Source organism: Myxocyprinus asiaticus, chromosome 19 (assembly GCF_019703515.2).
Source record: "Myxocyprinus asiaticus isolate MX2 ecotype Aquarium Trade chromosome 19, UBuf_Myxa_2, whole genome shotgun sequence".
In the NCBI taxonomy this organism is placed as follows: Eukaryota; Metazoa; Chordata; class Actinopteri; order Cypriniformes; family Catostomidae; genus Myxocyprinus; species Myxocyprinus asiaticus.
Window position 1 is genome coordinate 10,581,977 of NC_059362.1, and position 21,264 is coordinate 10,603,240.

Below are 21,264 nucleotides of genomic sequence, written 5' to 3' on the forward strand. Positions count from 1 at the left end.
GCCCTGCTTGAGCTCCGCCAGGGCCAGGATGACCGTTTTTTTTTTTTTAATCTTGCGGGCTCAAGCGGAGGACCGGCATGCAATCCGGAGCCTCCTCGGCCAGGCGAAAGCCCCGGCCACGACCCCGGACATCCGGAGCTCCCTGACCCCACCCCCGCTCCTGAAGATGGGGGCGGATGATGATGCTGAAACCTTCATTGACCTGTTTGAGAGGACTGCAGGGATTTGGGGCTGGCCACGTGACCAGTGGGCTCCCAACGGCTCCGAGATGCATGCCAGAAGTGGCTACTGGCGGGGAGTCGCGACGTCGAGGGATTGATAGATCAAGTGGTGCTGGAACAGTTGGTCCATCGACTGCCCAGTGGGATGGCAGAGTGGGTCCAGTGCCACCGCCCAGCATCGCTGGAGGAAACTGTTCAGCTGGCAGAGGACCATTTGGCAGCATACACGAGGGCGGAAGAGCCCTCCTCTCTCTCTCTCTCTCTCTCTCTCCCCCCCTCTCTCTGTCCCCCCCCTCCCCCTGTGTGTTCACCGGTCTCTTCCATCTCTCCTCTTCTCTCTCACTCTGCTCTCTTCCCAGGGCCCGTTCCTGCCCCGCGGAGGCAAGGAGCTCCGCCGCGAAGGCCGGTTCCCCATGCGCGGGGATTTGCACCACCATCAGCCCCTACAATGCCACGCTGCTCTCCCCCTCAGGTGGAAGTGTGCACCGACACAAGTGCAGACGTAGCACCTGGGCCAGCCTGCTGGAGTTGTGGGGATCCGGGGCACTTCCGGGATCAATGCCCTGTGATGGAGCTGGGAACGGTGGTCAGGATACCCAATACTTCGCAGGCTGCCCCCAATCGGGCCGGAGCGTACCGGATACCAGGGGTCAAGGGGGGTACTCACCAAGCCTTGGTGGACACGGGTTGTAATCAAACCACTATCTACCAACGCTTGGTTCAATGCGGAGCTTTGGGTACAGTTAACACGGTGAGGGTGAAGTGTGTGCATGGGGATATTCACAACTACCCTGTGGTGACCCTTGAGATTACATTTCGGGGAACAAAACATAGAGTGGAGGCCACGGTTAGTTCCCGCCTCACCCATCCGCTGATTTTGGGGACTAATTGGCCTGAATTTAGAAATGTTTTAAAGGCAATATGTGCAGATGGGTCCTGCCCGAAAGTGATGAGATGTGAAATGTGCGGTGCTCTGGCAGGGGAGGCGGAGCCGGGGCCGTCTTCTTCAGCTCCTCTACCTCTACGCAGCATCTCAGCACGTAGTGTTGCGGAGGCACTCTTCAAAATAATCTCCCGGGTGGGGATTCCGAAAAAAAATCCTCACCGATCAGGGTACAACCTTTAGGTCACGGACACTATACGAGATTTACGACTTATTGGGCATTAAGTCAATTCACACCAGCATTTACCATCAACAAACAGATGGCCTGGTGGAGAGATTTAATAAAACCCTTAAAAATATGATTCGTAAGTTCGTGCACGAGGATACTAGAAATTGGGACAAATGGCTCGATCCCCTGTTATTCGCAGTACGAGAGGTCCCGCAAGCCTCCACAGAATTTTCACCATTCGAGCTGCTGTATGGGCAGCACCCGCGTGGCGTGCTTGATGTCATATGCGAAGCTTGGGAGGAGGGACCTTCAAACAGTAAGAATGAAATTCAATACGTTCTTGATCTTAGAGCAAAACTCCACACCTTGGGGCAACCAACACAGGAGAATTTGCTCCAAGCTCAAAAACGACAGTGCCAGCTGTATGACAGGGGAACTCAGCTGCGGGAATTTGCACTGGGAGATAAGGTACTCGTATTACTCCCCACATTGAGCTCCAAATTACTCGCCAAGTGGCAAGAACCCTTTGAGGTCACATGACGAGTGGGGGATCTCGATTATGAGGTAAAGCAAACCGATAGAGGGGGCACACGTCAAATTTATCACCTTAACCTCCAGAAATTATGGAGGGAGGCGGTCCCTGTGAGGGCGGAGCTCAGGAGGTGAATACAAAACACAATTTCACCCCGGTCACTTGCGGAGACCACCTCTCACCGTACCAACTCGCAGAGGTTGCCAAACTACAAGAATTCGCAGATGTATTTTCCCCTCTACCAGGTCGAACGAACCTCATCCAACACCACATCGAGACCGAGCCGGAGATGGTGGTACGTAGCCGTCCCTACCGATTGCCCGAGCACAAAAAGAAAATTGTCCTGGATGAATTGGATGCAATGCTCGATATGGGGGTAATAAAGGAATCCCACAGCGATTGGTCCAGTCCAGTTGTTCTTGTTCCTAAGAGCGATGGGTCTGTACAGTTCTGTGTGGATTATAGAAAAGTCAACACGGTGTCTAAATTTGACGCATACCCAATGCCTCGCATTGATGAGTTGCTCAATCGGTTGGGCACTGCTCGATTTTATTCGACACTGGATTTGACAAAGGGTTATTGGCAGATCCCCTTGACACCAATTTCCTGTGAAAAAAACAACCTTCTCCACACGTTCGCATTAAACCAATTTGTGACGATTCAGTTCGTAGATGACATCATCATTTACAGTAATGGTTGGCAGCAGCACATGCAGCATCTGTTCTCGCTGAGGGAGACTAAGTACAGCACCGTGCAAAAGGAGTGTCTCGCCATCAAGTGGGCGGTCCTCATTCTCCGGTACTACCTGTTGGGGCGGGCCTTCACCCTCTGCTCGGATCACGCCCCACTCCAGTGGCTCCACCGCATGAAAGATACCAACGCACGGATCACCCGTTGGTATCTGACTCTTCAGCTGTTTAAGTTCAAGGTGGTCCACAGCCTGGGAGCGCAGATGGCTGTCGCCGACTTTCACTCCAGAAATGGAGGGGGAGTGATAGACAGGCCGGATGCCTCCCCGGCCTGAGTCGGGCGGTGGGGATATGTGGCAGCGGGGGCATGGTCAAGCGTCCGTCCGGAGAGAGAGAAAGCGGTAAGGGTGCTTGCACCTGAGCTAGATTATGTTTAACACCTGTTTCTAAATCCAGTGAGCATGGGGAGAGTGGCAATAAGCAGCCACACCATCAGCAGAAGGGAGAGAGAGAGAGTCTGGCACAAGGAAGGCCACGGTGCTCCTGAAGCTGTTACATTTATTCTGTTTGTCTGTGAAGCTGATGAGTTTGTTAAGTTGTAAAGCACTGAAGTGGCTGATTAAAAGTCTCACCTGAGCCTGGAAAACCTGCATCCTTGTGTTCTCCTTTCACACTAACCCCCTTACAGTTATATTTCATTTTTTTTCTTTTTAATACATTTGCAAAGTTATCAAAAATCTGGATTTTGCTTTGTCATTATGGGGTATGGAGTGTTGATTGATGTGGGGTCTGAATACTTTCTCAATGCACTATATATTTATAAATGGGATCAAGGGTGTAGGTTTGGTTTGAAAGCTGGTAGGGACATATTGCAAAGGAGGATAATATTAATAAAATGTTGGTAATAAGAAAATGTGAGAGTCAGTCTGGTAATACAGGCAAAATAACATTATATCCTAATTTTAGGCCTAATTTGACTGTATTTTATTGATAAAACATGCTGTTCCTATCTACCTCGATGTTCTTTTCCAATGTGCAAATTAAAACATTTACATTATGTTCCAAAATATAACATTTAAAGTTGCTGCTGTAAATCCAGGTGTAGAGCACATAAAAGATGAACACACCTAAATATCCATTCTGTTTGAGGAAGGACTCAACCCAAGTGTTCTGGGTTTTGGAGTAGATTTCAGGAATGTAAATGGCTTTATCCTGCCTGCCTCCAACCACTGAGCCCTTCAAACGACCGCTGTTCACCAGTTCCTCAAGCACCGCTGATAAAGGAGAAAGAATACACATAAGTGATCTATACACCGAATTGATAAGTAATTTCTATGTGAGAAGGAAAACTGCGATACTTACAGTACAACAGATTCTCCTGAAAACCATACAGATTTAACAAGTTGCTGACCTGCGTAGGCCTACAGAAATCACAACCATTAACAAACCTCAGAGAATTCAAGCTTTAAAGGCAAAAAAGACTTTAAAGAAAAGAGAAGCAAAGACAGATTTAAAAAAAAAAAAAGGAATAAATGTACAACGTGTATTACATTAGCATTTTTATCAGTGGTAATAGTGGAAATGATATCGATCGCCAACATGTACTGCAAGAGTGAGTCAAGTGTTAGAAAGGTGTTCAAATGTAAACTGAATTCATTGAGACAAAACAAAGTGCGGATGAATGCTGCTTCATTTCTCAGTTTATATGACCATGTAAACGCAAAAGCAGCATTCTTAAAGGTTTTTGAAAAGTGCGCATGTGTATAAACAGACTGGATAACAAACGTCATAGGATGGAGCCCAACAGCAAGCCAACACAGCGGAAAGAATTCAGCATTTCTGGGAGTACATTGGGAAAAGCACATGCACTATAAATTGTACCAATTTATACACACCAATCTAAAATATCGAATGTCCTTACATTTGCGTATAAGCGCTCATACACTGGGGGAATCCCGAATTTAACGTAAGAGGTAAATGCCACTATTGCAGCGATTCCACTGCAAGTCACGATGGAAAGTTAAGGAAACAAACACAGCAACAACTCAGGAATATCTGGCAAAAAGCGAAGCAACAGAGAATTAACAAGCAAAGTCTTCCTCGAATACCCTGTTTGTTATTTACACAAGCACCACAAAGAAATTTTACAGGCGTAATTAGTATGTCGCTTATACAGTGCATATAAACGGGAACACCACTTTCGCACAATAAGCCGATCTCTTGCAATAAGCCGCCTTCTGGAGTCCATGTAAAAGTAGTCGTTGTTATTAATAGGAAACAGTGGCTGCTTAAAGGAGGACTGTGTCTGACATGTTTAAATACACTCTAGTTTTATTGGTTATTTGTCACTCATGCAGATGTGTTTATATTTATAGCATCTTACATTAAACACAGTATTATATGTTTTCTATAATCTGGCTCATGATGCAGAGGGTGAGCGATGCCCTGGGGTTGCTTACCTTGTGATGGCACTAAACAGGCCACATATGCGAGCTTTGTGTCTGGAGAGGAAAGCTTGAGTAAAGATCACTCCTCTGTTGTACTGATCAATCTGTCCTTGGATCACTCTGTCTAGCCTCTTATTCAGCTCCTAGTAGAGGGAACAAGCTTAAACGTTTAAGAGGGCAGTAAACACCACAAAGTGATTTTTTTTATTTATTTATTTTATCCCCTTTTCTCCCAATTTGGAATGCCCAATTCCCACTACTTAGTAGGCCCTCGTGGTGGCGCGGTTACTCACCTCAATCCGGGTGGCGGAGAACAAGTCTCAGTTGCCTCCGCTATCTTCGCTAAATCGCGACCACGAGGAGGTTACCACATGTGACACTACCCTCATTAGCAACCTGGCCAATTTGGTTTGGTAGTCAGTGTAAATATTCGCTGAGCTACCAAGGCCCCCCCACAAAGTGATTTTTTTAAACTAAAATAAATATCAAATAAAATGGATATCATATTATGTTGTTTTGCAATAACATTATCAGTGTGGCAGAGGACAATTTTTACAGACACATACACAACACAACATGACAATAAGTTGTCACCCGATATGGATTTTTTTAATGGCCGATGCAGATACCGATATCTAGAGAGCAGGATGTCCGATAGCCGAAATAAATGCAGATAAACATAAAACAATTTAACAACAGCAAATCAGATGTGTACAAAATTTCTAAAGTGAAACAAACACTTATTTTAGGAAATATTTACTCAAATTTGCTTAAACTTGAAAAGAAAAAACCAGTGTTGACTATCCATTGACAAATATATTGGTAGATTTTGGAACTGACACAAGGGAATGTTAACACTTCTGTTAATCGGTCAAGGGACCACGGTTATCGGTCGATACCGATAATCGCAAAATGGACAAATATCAGCTGATTAATCGGCCTGGCCGATATATAGGTCTATCACTACTGACCATTGCTTTTGCAATATTGCAAGCAAGTTTACACAAACGGACCGTTTCTCCTAATGATGCATTCTAACATGCATAATAACAATACTCCATGCTGACTGAACTCACCTCAGTAAGAAAATCTCCAGGTAGATCGTACATTTTGCAAAGCTCTGCGATGTTCACCTGTCCAGCCTCCTGTAGTTTATCATTCACCTCCTCAGCAAGGCGATCCAAGAACGTTCTTATTTGGAGGAGACCAGATGGAGGAAAGTGCATTGGTTTAATCTTTCACAGACTTTAAGGGCAAGCATTTAAGGACCAGTTTATTACATGGTAATAAGCCACCTACAAACTCTTATAAACTTACTGTCCAGATTTCTACAAAGAACATGTATCAGTTCTTCACTCACTTGTCGATCAGTTGACCCAGTATCAGCTGTGTGCCTTTGTCTGATTTGGCGATTTCACTTGCTCTGCTCTCCACGTGGACCAAATCGACATTGATGATCTATGAGGAAAATGTAAGAACTTTTGCAAACTCCTTTGTAAAATGAATATGAATTGTAAAATGTGTGTCAGTTGTAAAAAATGTCAAACCTACCTTTTGAAGATCAACAACATTAATCCTCCCTTAAAAGATAAGGCAAAATGTTAGAAGCAAGTAGGCAATGACCTTGTAGTTGAAGCACCTTGTATGTGAACAGTTAGATTAGTAACATCAATAACATACAATTTAAATGTCTTTAAATATCTTTAAAGGTGCGCCTGGCTATAATCTTACTGCACTGTACTTGTGAAAATGTGAAGCGGAGTCGATTGTTCACATCTCCATAAACAAACCTGAACAGCTCAATATGTGCGCTGTGTTTGCAGTAAACACCAACCTCCATGCATGAAGAGCTCATCACGCATTTCTCGGCTGATCTGTGCAGGGGTCACATACTCCTTCCCATCTAGAGTGTGAACCACATCTAGCTTCTTATCCTCCACCAGCTTGGCCACTATCTCAATGCAGTTCCTCTCAGACAACCTGAACAAAACACATACGCAATCAAAGTGACTCAACGGCTGCATCCAAAATTGTGTACTGTCAGAATAGGTACTAAATTTGATGAAGAACGCACTTCTTGGCCGGGGAAAAAAAGTATGTTCTTTAGGTAAGCGGGTGAGTGGTATGAATACATTCCCATACATAAACCATAGTGCGCTTATTATATAATTGGTAGTTGACACAAAATACTCTTGGGAAGATTACATTGCTTGTGGTTTGACATGCTATTTATACATTATGTAAACTTACGCATTCATATACAGTGGAGTTTGGAGTAATGTACAGATTTTGCTCTTATGGAAAGACATTGGTACTTTTATTCACCAAAGTGGCATTCAACTGATCACAATGTATAGTCAGGACATTAATAACGTGAAAAATGACTATTACAATTTGAAAAAAAAATTCAGAACTTCTTAAACTACTTCAAAGATTTATCATAAGAAAATCCACCATGTCCAGCAATGACAGCTTTGCAGATGCTTGGCATTCTAGCTGTCAGTTTGTCCAGTTTCCTGTAGCACTTGCCATAGATGTGGCTGTCTTGTCGGGCACTTCTCATGCACCTTGCAGTCTGGCTGATCCCACAAAAGCTCAATGGGGTTAAGATCCATAACATTCTTTTCCAATTATCTGTTGTCCAATGTTTGTGTTTCTTTGCCCACTCTAACCTTTTCTTATTGATTTTCTGTTTCAAAAGTGGCTTTTTCTTTGCAATTCTTCCCATGAGGCCTGCACCCCTGGTTTTCTCTTTATTGTTGTACATGAAACTGGTGTTTAGCAGGTAGAATTCAATGAAGCTGTCAGCTGAGGACATGTGAGGTGTCTATTTCTCAAACTAGAGACTCTGATGTACTTATCCTCTTGTTTAGTTGTATCTGGGCCTTCCACATCTCTTTCTGTCCTTGTTAGAACCAGTTGTCCTTTGTCTTTGAAGACTGTAGTGTACACCTCTGTATGAAATCTTCAGTTTTTTGGCAATTTCAAGCATTGTATAGCCTTCATTCCTCAAAACAATGATTGACTGACGAGTTTCTAGAGAAAGCTGTTTCTTTTTTGCCATTTTTGACCTAATATTGACCTTAAGACATGCCAGTCTATTGCATACTGTGGCAACTCAAAAACAAAGACAATGTTAAGCTTCATTTAACGAACCAAATAGCTTTCAACTGTGTTTGATATAATGGCAAGTGATTTTCTAGTACCAAATTAGCAATTTAGCATGTTTACTCAAGGATAAGGTGTTGGAGTGATGGCTGCTGGAAATGGGGCCTGTCTAGATTTGATCAAAAATGACTTTTTGCAAATAGTGACGGTGCTGTTTTTTACTTCAGTAATGTCCTGACTGTACTTTGTGATCAGTTGAATGATACTTTGGTGAATTAAAGTACCAATTTCCTTACAAAACAGCAAAATCTGTTCATTATTCCAAACTTTTGGCCGACAGTGTAAATGTTAAGCTAAAATCTTGCACAGCTGCTACTTTTACATGTTACATATACTGTATAATAAAAAAAATTATTTTACACATGTTCTGCTTATTTTTTATATGTAGTTTGTTGGAAATAGCATTGTACTATGACAAGTTTGACTTGAAGATACTGCACCTAAAACTAATTTAAATAACATTAAGCCAATTATTTCATGATAATTATGCATGCAGCTTTAAATACCTCGATTTGTTTGAGGAACATCATGTACTTTTAAAAACTTAATTTGTCACATCGCATGACTGTTAAAAATGGACTAGTGAAGGTTTGTCATGTATCCAGTTTGCTTTACATCCCTTTACAAATAATACTGTGATGTTACCATGGTACACTATGATTTCAGATGGTAATACCATGGTACTTTTAAAGGGAAGTTTGATTACTCTGGTTATTTGGCAACAGCAACGATAATGATAATAATAATAATAATAATAATAATAATATCTTTACCTTTGCACAGTGTCTGCAAACTGAGCTCTCTGAAAATCCGCAGCAAGACGCCTGATTTCCTCCCAGTCGGCTGCCATGACTTCACGTGTACACTCGAATTCCTAGTTTATTTAATTTAAAATGTATGTTTTAAACGTGTCAAATAATCACACACTGAAACAGCAGCTGTTCTGTCAGGCCACACTCATGCCAAACACACGTCAGCCTTCCGCAAGCGTCAGACGAAACCCCAAGAGGGACAAACGGTGTCGTGCCTTAAAAACGCGTTTCCCTTTGGACAAGACGAAACAAAGGTGGCTTCACTTTAATGACAGAAGATGCATTTCTCTCACATTTGAACCATTATTTCACATCACTAGGTTAAAGTAATTTCTGTAAGTCATTTTCACATATTAGACATGATCTAAAAAATCACAACAAACATGGTAGTTTTCCGTTTCCCATCAACAGTGCCCATCCACTATTTCAGTCATCTGGGTTCCAGAAGTATTTTCCCCATTCATTTCTTTTATAGATTTTTCATAAAAGAGTTGTAAGCCATGAACCGAACCAACCAGCTACAAGGTGAATCACAACATTACAAACTTTGTTTTAAGGCAAAAAAGTTTTTGAAAAACAGACATAAAGATAAAGGTGAACCTACTCTCTTTCATGAGGGCACGGACTACAGTCTCATTATGAAGCATTGCGAATGACGTCACAGAATAAAAAACAAGTTGGGAATTACATACAATTTTTGATTTTATGTTGTTAATTATAAGTAGAAACTATATATTTTACATTTATTGCAAAATATTCCGATATGTACAAATATATAAGTAGTTTAAGGGTGAAGGGAAACCGACTCGATTATGCCATTCACAGTGCGTCATGGGAGTGGGCGGTCGCTCTGAGGCACATTTCGCGGGCTTGGTTGGCTGCAGTTATCTGATTGGAGAAGATTTCTCTGCATTTCTCAAAACAACCTGCTGACAATATCTGTATCTAAAGAGCAACCACATATAAAGAATGCTTTCTTTGAAAATACATGAATACAAAAAACTGTTCAAATGCACTTCATGTTTTATTTATGTATTAAAGTATGCATTCTTTTGTTGATATTGAAGCTCTTCACAAGTATAGAGGACTGTTAAAATGTGCGCGTTTCTATTTTCATAGAGATGTGCATGCTTTTGGTGGTATTTGTTTTAAATATCAAAGTGTGTCAAATTAAATTAGAAACTTTTTAGTGTAAGACACAGCTTTGTAATCACTATAAAACATTTATGATTGAAACCAAACAAATTTCATCAATGCTTAATTTAAAGGTGCACTCAGTATTTTTTTCCTCATTGAAAAAAATTCACTCCTAAAAAAAAATTATAGTAATTTTGATTTTAAAATCGTGAGCAATAACATGGCTGTGGGGATTGAACCAGCAACCTTCTGATTACCACCTATGTGCTTTAGCCAACTACACCACCACCATATCAGTAACCTTATTAAAGCTGTTTTATTCTACATGGAGAGGGTCTCCTCATGGGGGCTGCCATGTTTGAATCACATAACCAGCTGAACACTACTCGCTTAATTTCATGCTACGTTCTATTTAACTTGGAAAGTCGGATTTTCCAACATCCTACTGGGAAAAGTGCAATGAAACAACACTTGAAGTCGCAATTCCAACTTGGAAAGTCGTGCGGAAATTTTCAACTCCGATTTCGCCGAGATGCAGGTGCGTGATGTTACACAATCATGTCGACACCCAGGAAGATATACAAAATAAGTGATAAACATTCACTTTAATAATATCGATAAATGAGTCAAAGTTCCTAAATTACACGATATTAAAACGTGTTTAACAAATGTTAGCAGAGTCGCAGGTGTTCAAAACATGGTAAATTATACTCTCTTTTGATAATCTTACACCTGTAGCACAAATGATAGTGTTGCAAATTGTTTATGAATTGGTTTGCTAGGAGTCATCTCTGGAGACAGTCAAACACCTGCTCAGCTAACGGGAGCGTTGCAGTTCTGTTTCCTTAAATTTCATCTTCCAAGCATCTGGCAATGGAATGCATTTATGGTTGGAGATCGGAGATATCAAGTAGGAATATCCCACATCCGATTTGAATGGAACGTAGCATCAGTAACCACCTTGATATTGGACACTTTCACTCTTGGATTAAATTAATCATGGCTGACTGTGTATAGTGAATTTCTACAATGGCATCTGTAACTAAAAACTATTGATTTTGAATGATGCTGCATCCACGCCGCTAGGTGTCACTGTAGGTCCAAGATGACATAGATGTAAAAGTTACTCAGTGCATCTTTAAAACAGAGAAAACACAAAACATTCAGCTTGTTTGTCTTCAATTTACATTAAATTAAATTCAGTTCAACTTCAGATTGAAACTTGTTCATTTCTCCCATTATTGACAACAACAATGATGATGAACTGTATTTAGTCCCAAAACCAAGAATCCAGGTCGTTACAAGCTTTGTATTCCTTATGCCTTTGTATGTAATCACAGGCACGACACGTATGCTCAGCCCAAAAGTAGGAGAGCTTTACTTTGAAATGCTTTCTCCACTCAAAATACTGCAGATAGAGCACTTCATTTTTATCCAGCAACAAAAGGTAATTTGCCAACTCTTTTGGGGACAAAAAGTCATCCACATGTATAAATGCATCTCCGGGCACAAAGTTCTCATAATTTTGTCGCGCTGGGCCAAGAGTAATTGGAACACACCCCACTGATAAAGGATTGAACAATTTCTCTGTGATATAGTCTTTGTGGATAGAGTTTTCAAATGACAGGTAGAATTTACAGGTAGCAATAGTGGGGAAGAAATCTTTGTCTACAATGTTGTCACCAAAAGCCTGGCCATATGTGTGTATTTCTATGTGCTTACTCAGTTCGTTATAGTATTTCACCCTGGCATGGTCTGGATTCCAGTTGCTTACTATCCAGCAAACCAGTTTAGTCTTAGCAGGCAATACAAAATCCTCCCCCTCACTGATGGATACAATTGACCCATAAGGCACCTGAATATCGGCATCCTTGCGGTAATTTAGGGTCAAATTAAAAAGCTTCTCTATTCCTGGAATTTTGGGAGAATGAGAAGGAGACTCCAGGTTCATCCAGATCCATTTCTGGGAGGCTGGTCTGTCAGAAGGGGGCAGGTTGGATAAATCTCGGCTGATGTCCCTGTGGTGGATCACTACTCCACTTGACTTGTTGTAAAGAGAATGATCAGCAGTCAGGGTGCAGCCCTTAATGTTAAATAGGGTGCTGCAAGTGTTCAGGTCATATGTTTGACCAAACGGCCAAAGCCAGATTAGAATCACAGTCTGACTTTCTTGTTTTTTTGCTGGTGTTACAATTTTCACTTTAGTGGTAGTTGTTGCGGGCTCAGTAGGCCAAGATAAGCCAATATTACTGGGTTTAATATACATGAAAAATATGGTAGCAAAGCACCACAGCAACAGGATGGAAATGGCAATAGGCCGCAGGATCCCGTTAGATACAGAGGTCATTCTTTAAGCTGTGTTAGGACATAAATGAAAGAAAAGCAAAACACATTTCATTACCTCAAACATTTTGCTGAAACTATTAAACTTTTAACAAAAACTGTCAATGGTAACATACTGCATTAAGGTGATTTTCAGGCACTTACAAGAAGTTTTCTACAGCCCTGGTTAGAAACACCCATCAGCTGATCTACTGCATTGAACAGCAGCGTTTCCTCTGTCCATTCGCTTCAAAAGTGATTTCTCATCTGAAAGGTGTGTAACAGAAAATTATTTTTATCTCTTGCAGATCAAAATTGAAGTCCTTATTCACTATAAATCTTGACATATGGCCCGATTGCAACACAGTGCTGGCTTTAAGAGGGAAATGCTTTGCATGCGTTTGCCAGGTCCTCAATCCCGGTATCACTGTACATCAATGAGACTATCCATTTTCATTTAATAGTATTTACCATCAACCTTTTTTGCGACCGCAGTGCATTTTAAAAATATATAAAAATAAAATAAAATAAATAAATAAATATATATATATATATATATATATATATATATATATATATATATATATATAAAACTTAACCCGTGCCTATCGTTTTAATTTGCAACTGTGTTTTCAGAACAGTATTCACTGAGAATTAATAGAGGTTTGTCTCTAGTGTTGCTGATGTCATTTTGTTGTTTCATTTGAAATCACCATTACGATGATTATTGTTATCTTTGCTTAGGGACTTGAACCTTGCTTTAAATTAAGATGATTATCTTCTGGGCAGTGCAGTACTGTTCAAGAAAATAATCACAAGCCACTGTGATGGAGAGGATACACCTGGATGATTTCTAAATGAGATCTCATCCAAAATGTCATTATTAAAAGCCCTATCATAATTATAAATAAGAATGACTCTGGAAATAACATTTAGTAAGACTACCCAAATGTGGTATTAAAAAGGGTCAATACAAAGCAGTTTTGACCAGGTGAGCAAATGCTGCCTCTAAGGGATATGTTGTTAGTTGTCAAGTAGACATACAGACATGAAGACACAGCATACAAAACACAACAACGGTGACAATCACAAAACTCAATTTCAGATTCATGCCGTAATGCATTCTGGGTATCCGCATAGTACCGAACTCAACAGTGGCACCCAGCATGCATTGCAGCATTAATCTATGTGTCTGAATATGAGTTGCTTGATTGTCACCATTGGTGAGTTTTGAATGCTTAGTGTTGATGACTGGGTGTATAATTATGCCAGAGTTTTTTGTTCATAAGAGGTTGATGCATCCTTCACCGGCAGCATCTGCTCAACTTGACAGATAACTGTTGCAGTAACTTTTCTCTCATATAAATTGCACATATATAGATTTTGCAGTGAATGAAATCAGGCACTCATTATAATGAGAATAACCTGACACCACATAACTTTATTCACCTCCATCATTGTGTAACTTAACATGTTTCTTTGAAACATTATTGCACTGGCTTTCAAGAAAATGTATTAAATTCAGAGCACAGTGACTAACCAAAGAAAACAAAAATCACCATGATGGTGACTTCAAATAAAAAAATAAAAATGTAAAAAAAATCAATAACACAAAATCAGCCACACAAAATCGAGCTAGTGCTCTAACTTCCAATCTTTCGCACACATATGAAAAAAAAAATTACTTATAATAACAGAACATGGCAATGTTGTATTTTGAGCATTTTCAAGCATTCGCCTGTGAGATACTAATACATTTAATTTGTTTCCCAAGAGCATATTTATTTATGTTATTTGCAGTTGATGTACATCTAAGGCTGTGTGGCAGTAAGACAGATTCAATTATTGTGGTGTCTGCTGGTTTGTCCTTTTGTTTTCCTGTTCTTGATGTCTCTCCCTCTTTCCTTCAGTAGACTCTGCTTGTTAACAGCAGGTGTCATCACTAATGATTAATCATTACTCAGAGAGTGTATCTAGTTTATTTAATCATCTGTTTTGGGCAATTCAACACTGCAAAGTGTAGATTCAATACTGCTTCAGTGTTAGTTTTTAACACCAGTGGGTTAGACCCAAATAAACACCAGGAGTGTACATTTAACACTGGGGATTTTGCAGTGATCATACCACTTTAGAAGATGTGGATTAAACCATTTGAGTCATATGGATTACTTTTAAACCTGATGTTTCTAACATGAAGCACTTCGTGGTGCAAAATATGCTGGGCCCCTGACCTGTTCCCAATTCAAAAAAGGAAAAAAACAAAATCAAAAAGGTCAGAAGACCTAGTCCAATAACAAGAAGCAGCAAAGTACGGAGCAGTAAAAAAAAAACACACAAAAAAACAAAACATGCACAAACAATCCAGCCAGCCAAACAAGCTACTATCTTCTGCCATCTTGGGTCTTTATAAATGGTTGGAAGCTCTCAGGTCCCCACACGTGATTGGTTGCTGGTCAAGAGCCTGCCTGTGATTGGCTGAAGCAGGTACACTCTGTTGAACCAATGGGATGGAGGCACCTGTAGCAGGGAACACACACACACACACACACACACACACACACACACACACACACACACACACACACACACACACACACACACACACACACACACACAAATACCACAAGATACGCCTGGAGGGCGTAACACCAGCATAAACACTGGTTGGAAGGGCAGAACCTTTGCGATGTGTCCACCTGGAGTCATTACACTGACACACACACCACAAACACACACAATAGTGATTCAGTGTCAGTGATAAAATGATGGAGAAAGGACATCTTAACACTATTTGTTGTACAAAACAAGCCTAGATGGGACTTGTGATAGAAATCAAATACTTTGCAGCCTGTGTAAGGCCTAGTTTAATTACCATAGAAGCACATCAAGTAACTACCACGCAAATGCAGAATGAGACGTTCGCAAGCGCTTTTCATGTGGAGTTCAAAGCGGCGCTTGACGATGGCGTTGACGCCTTGACGTGAATCATGAATGGGTCTTCGTGATTGCTGTAGCAAAGCGGGTAGCAACAGTATGTGGAGGATGACTGTTTTAGAGATTTAATGCGCATTGCAATGAATACTCAACCTATGGTTGCATAGTTCTTTCAGTTAGTCAACCACCCACTTAGACTTTGCGAAACGTTAAAAAACGTTATGTGAATCGGTATTTTAGTGCTGCATTTCTGACTTTATACTGATGAAGGCTTTGTTTGGATAAGGTTAATAGGGCATCATTGTTACATATTTTGTTTTCCTTCCTAAGAAGGAAATTAGTGCAGTTGACAGGAAAAGAAGTGTATATATAGAGTAAAATTTCAGCACTTTCAAAATGTCCGATTAATTGCGATTAACTGAAACATTATGTGATTAATCGCGATACAAAAATGTAATTGACTGACAGCACTAACTTAAACAAGTGGGAGACTTGTTGGTGTTTAATGTTCTGTTATGTTGGGATTTAGATGAACCTTTGGAAGGTTCCATTGTGGAGAATATTGGACATAATGTTTAGGTCGAGGTTGGGTACATTGCTACTGAAAAACCTGTGTGTATTGTTTTTCTCATGAAGCACGTACTGAGGGATCATCAGTTTAATGACTGATTGGGGATCTGTAAACTCTCAGCAGCACCATACTTTTTATACAGTACAAAAGGATATATACTGTATATCATATGCTAATGTATTGGTTGCTAGCTAGCAACAAGCTGCAAGGTTGAATATAGTTATTGGAACAGATCAAATTTAAGTTTGATTTAGGTTTTCTCTACACGTGTTTGAGTAGAGCCTACATTTTAAATTAATATCAAAGAAACCCCTTTTCATTGTGTGGAACCAATGTCCACAACTGAAAGTTAAAACAACAACAAATGTCAGTGAATTTCGTGCACGATATGAAGTGCTGACTTTACATTTTTGCAGACAAAACGCAAATGGCTTTTGTATTTGCATTTCGTCATGAAATACTGCATTTGTCGTCACATCCTTTAGTCCACGAAATTAGGCATTTACACTTGGTGCCCAGTATAGGCTAGCAATAAAATGTAAATAAAATTGTCCCTTCTGTTTTGTCAATACCATCAGGAAAAAAGAAAAAAAAAAAAAAGAAAAATCACAGAACATAAATGATCTGCAAATGTGCAGATGTTAGGACTGCATGGAGCATACACCCCTCGAAAGACGAGGGAATAAGACTGAATTTACACGCAAATGGATACACACTCCCACCCTCGTGTAAGACATTGTGCACGGCTGATTAAAAGGACCTCTTTCATTTTCCTCTGTGGCTGTCCACAATATTGGCTCATCTGGGTCATTTCGGTGCTTTCCACCTGCTTCAAACATTTCTATACAAATCAGGCTTTCAATGCATGGTTCTCATAGCAGTAAAAAAAAAACAAAAAAAAAAAAAACCACTTACCGTCAAGTGTGTAATAAGGTGCCATGGATTTCTCAGCTTGAGTCGTGTCGATGCTGCTTGACATGGAGACCCTGAGCATTACCATTGCAAAAAGACCCAACATACCGTAACATCTCTGTGCACGTTTGTGGCTTATTAAACGCAACCTACAGTACATCTGTCAAGTTAACCCCTGTGAGTTAGGCTTTGCTGCTGTTGCCTGTGGCACTGGCAGACAAATGTCCTCTTGGCACGATGCTGTAATCGAAATCTCTCACAAAGCCATAGCATGCCATCTTGTATGTCATAATGCAAAATAAGTACCCTAAATGGGTAACCTGGCTATTTGTTAGTTCCCAATAGTAGGCTATTTTAAAGATAACCAAAGAGTTTTTTTCAGCAGCCTACCAGCAATGTTGATCTGAGGTCACAAATGTTCAGGGAGAAGAAAAGCAAATTAGCAAGTACAGCAAGTCATGGAATATAGGTAAAACACTCTGACATCTGAGCGCTGCAGTTTGTTTTTGTAATCCCCAGGATGTGAATCACATAAATGGGAGGACTGCACAGTCATCTGAGTTAACAAGATGGTACTCTTTAAAGTGTTTATTTATATGTTTGTTATTTTTTTAATACTTTTTCAAGAAATGGTCAATGAAAGGAAGTGCTTGACCTTCAGAAAATGTTGGTTATCAACCTCAGGAGTTCAAACTAAATATTTAGTATCTTTTTAAAATATAAAAACACATTAAATTAAATAACTTTTTCGGTCTATTTACACCACAATGGTGAGGGTTGCAAAAATATCCTAATTTAACCTCAGTAGTAGGGGCTTTCTAATTTGTGATCAAGTGGTGGTTTGTAGTTAAGGATGAAGTTATATTTCCCATAAATTAAAGAAATGTTCTTTAAAATGTTTTTTTTTTTTTTTTTTTTACAATAACTTGGGCAACAGGGTTTGAATAGTTGAGTTTGACAAATGCAGTTAACACTACAATGTGTAAAAATTGAGAAAATGGAATGATATTATTCCAAATGAGTCCAAATTATGTTATTTCTTGGGTTTTACAATTTTAAGGAACTTTTTTTGTCATGAGGTAAAATCATGCGGCAACAGTGTTGTGCATTAAAAATGGGTCACAACTAAATACGATTTTGGTCATTAAAATTAAATAAGGACTTAAATTTTGGTGTTTCTTACCCAAAGCGAACATACTGCTTCAGAAAACAAGGATTAAACCACTCGAGTCATACTGATTACTTTTATGCTGCATTTATGTCCTTTTTGGAGCTTGAAAGTTTTGGGCCCTGTTGACTTCTATTATGGTATAAAAACACATCATATAGCCTTTAAAATACACACAAAAAAAATTACAGTATTTTGTGGTGAAGTAAATATAGCAGAAAAGATTAAGTACTTTCTACACTGAAAAAGTTAATTTAAGCGTGAACTTGAAAATATTAATTTTACATATGTACTCGATGCAAACATGTAAAAATGAATGCTCTAGCTTATAAGTAAATATTATTTATGATTGTTTGGTATTGATAATAAGTAAATCACATACCAATCCTTAAGTAGAAAACCTTGTCATATTTATTTGCTAATTTGAGTAAATTTTACAGGCAAATGAAATCAGTACATTTTACTTCACCTGTGTTCCCAGCATGCACGGGGCTTGAATAATTAATGGACTTGCATGGTTTCACTGTTTGCAAGTTTATTTACACCATTCTTATTACTGATGCTCATTTCCTACTAAAAATGACCTGTTTTTGATCAAAAAAATTATCTGTTGATTGTTACCTTCTAGGTCTTTAGTGTGTCATGTGGTACATGACTAAGTACATTAAAAAAGCAATGCAATGTCAGTACATTTTTAAAAGCTAGGCTTAATTCAGTGCTACATTGCTTAAATAAAATGTAAGAACAAAGAGTGAGTAAAATTTACTGAAGTGATGTCTGACTAGCACCGGCTGTAGTTTGTCATCATCACTCAGTGACACGTAGCAATGGAGTCCAACACCAAGCAGGAACGGAGCTGGATCTGGCCGGCTCTGGTAACCTCGGGATAACAAATAGAATAATATTAGCATAGATGCCATTCTATTTTATGCAGAGTTATAGATCATGATGGATGTTTCAGCAGCCTAATTGTGAGTTGAAGGATTAATTAGGTGTATGACTGGCTAAAAAGATGAGTCTTTAGTCTAGACTTAAACTGAGTGAGTGTGTCTGCATCTCCAACAGTGTTAAGGAGACTATTCCATAGTTTTTAGCCAAATATGAAAATGATCTACCTCCTTTTGTGGATTTTGATATTCTAGGAACTATTAACAAGCCAGAATTTTGTGATCGTAATGAACGTGACAGAATATAGCATGTCAGAAGGTCACTTAAGTACTGCGGAGCTAGACCATTCAAAGCTTTGTACGTAGTTAACAGAATTTTAAAATGAATACAAAATTTAACAGGTAGCCAATGTAACGACGATAAAATGGGGCTAATATAATCATATTTCTTGGTTCTGGTCAGCACTCTGGCTGCTGCATTTTGAACCAATTGAAGTTTATTTATTGACCTTGCTGGACATCCTCCCAGTAATGCATTTCAATAATCTAGTCTTGAGGTCATGAACGCATGAATTAGTTTTTTGGCATCAGAAACAGAGAGCATGTGTCGTAACTTAGCACTATTTCTGAGGTGGAAGAATGCTGTTCTACAAACATTGGAAATGTGATTTTGAAAAGGATTGCTATCAAATATAACACTCAACCAGTGCCGGTCCGGTGCCATTTGGAACCCTAGGCGAGACCCTCTAGTACTCCCCTCCCCTTCATTAAAACGTATCACCAGGGTTGGGAAGTAACGAAATACATGTAATGGGATTACATATTTAAAGCACAAAACATAAGTAACTGTATTCCACTACAGTTACAATTTAAATCATTGGTAATTAGAATACAGTTACATTCAAAAAGTATTTTGATTACTGAAGAGATTGCTTTGCATTTTATTGTCATTTGTTTCATTTAATATTTAGTCCTTTCAGATGGAAAACATTTATACATATAAATGATGCGATCCAAAGTGCATTTGAACAGCGGTGAAACACTTTCTTATGATGTGTTACATTCATACGAACAGACAGAGAAGTAAGTTTGAAGTAAGTTTGGAGCAGAAGAAATAGAAATAAACCTTGTGTAAATTGTCAGCTTTACGCTAATCTAAAATGCTGTTTCTAGCCATTTTACATGCACATGTTACCAAGCATGATCATATTTCTTTATCAAGAAAATTCACGTTAGATCATAATTTCTTTTCTAGTAAGACCTTTGATATTAGGGCAAAATTCGTATTCTTGATCATTTTTGTATTGTTTTCCTGTAAAAATATCAAAAAATCCTTAAAACAAGATCAATTAGATGTATCTTGTTTTAGAAACAACACTGCATAAGATATTTAGGTTTTTCAGAGAATGTATTTTTAACGTGTATTTTGTCTTACTTTACTGGCAGAGTTTTTATTGTCAAAACAAGTGAAAAAAATCTACCAGTGCTGAAGAAGTAATCCAAAGTATTTAGAATACGTTACTGACCTTGAGTAATCTAACGGAATACGTTACAAATTACATTTTACAACATGTGTTCTGTAATCTGTAGTGGAATACATTTCAAAAGTAATCCTCCCAACCCTGCGTATCACCATATATAGAAATAAACTTGTAAAGTGCGCGTAAACCAAACCAAGTTGTCTAAGATGTAAAAAAAAAAAAAAAAAAGCAAAGGAACACTGCCCTAAAAGGTCTATGCACATTGTCCAGTTGTTTCACAGCAGGGGCGTTTGTAGGCTTTCATCGTTACTGGGAAGTCTGGGGCCCATCAAGTACACAATCCATTGTGCCATGATGAAGTTTATCAAAGTTACCTTTCACAAAAGCCTGCTGTGGCAGTGTCATGTTACAGTGATGGTACAATATGGTAAAACCTTGGTATTTTTATAATATATCATGGTAATTATATGGTAGGCTACTCCAAGGAACATGTCCAATAAACATGGTATTGGCTTGGGAATATTTTGGTACTTTTAAGTGCTTTCCTGTAATGTTAGTATTTTGATACACTTTATTTAAAAAAAATATATTTACCTGCAGATTGCAGTAGACAGTCGCTCAAAGGCTGCACATGCATCACTGGCAAACAATTGAATGCAGCTGCAGGTTTTGTTTAAATTAATTGTAAGCGAATATCCACTTAATTCAGTGTTGTTTTTGTTATCTAACTTCTAAAGCATCCTGTTACTGTTTACTGCATGACAAAGCACTTCAAACAATTCAACCCGCATATTACACAAATTAATTGAGAAAAATCGACTCAAAACAGTGATTATTTCACGCATCAGGCATCACTCCGATACACGAGCCT

At 39.2% G+C, this 21,264-nt stretch overlaps 2 protein-coding genes across 2 annotated transcripts in view; both read right to left on the reverse strand.

Moving 5' to 3' along the window:
• LOC127410313 (E3 UFM1-protein ligase 1) overlaps positions 1-9,155 on the reverse strand; it is a 32,495-nt gene extending 23,340 nt beyond the window's left edge. Inside the window, exons 1-8 of the mRNA XM_051645512.1 lie at positions 8,943-9,155; positions 6,836-6,981; positions 6,553-6,581; positions 6,362-6,459; positions 6,078-6,192; positions 5,014-5,144; positions 3,917-3,975; positions 3,682-3,828 (exon numbers count right to left, since the gene is read on the reverse strand). Coding sequence (XP_051501472.1) covers positions 3,682-3,828; positions 3,917-3,975; positions 5,014-5,144; positions 6,078-6,192; positions 6,362-6,459; positions 6,553-6,581; positions 6,836-6,981; positions 8,943-9,019 — 802 coding nt within the window. The 5' untranslated portion in view covers positions 9,020-9,155. The remainder of the gene's footprint in view (positions 1-3,681; positions 3,829-3,916; positions 3,976-5,013; positions 5,145-6,077; positions 6,193-6,361; positions 6,460-6,552; positions 6,582-6,835; positions 6,982-8,942) is intronic.
• Positions 9,156-11,388: 2,233 nt separating this feature from the next.
• LOC127410320 (4-galactosyl-N-acetylglucosaminide 3-alpha-L-fucosyltransferase 9-like) lies at positions 11,389-16,988 on the reverse strand. Its single transcript, XM_051645521.1, has 3 exons — positions 16,861-16,988; positions 12,606-12,707; positions 11,389-12,473 (listed from the first exon to the last, which is right to left on the reverse strand). Exon 3 carries the CDS (start codon positions 12,463-12,465, stop codon positions 11,389-11,391), a length of 1,077 nt encoding a protein of 358 aa, XP_051501481.1. The 5' UTR covers positions 12,466-12,473; positions 12,606-12,707; positions 16,861-16,988.
• Between the last annotated feature and the right edge of the window lie 4,276 nt (positions 16,989-21,264).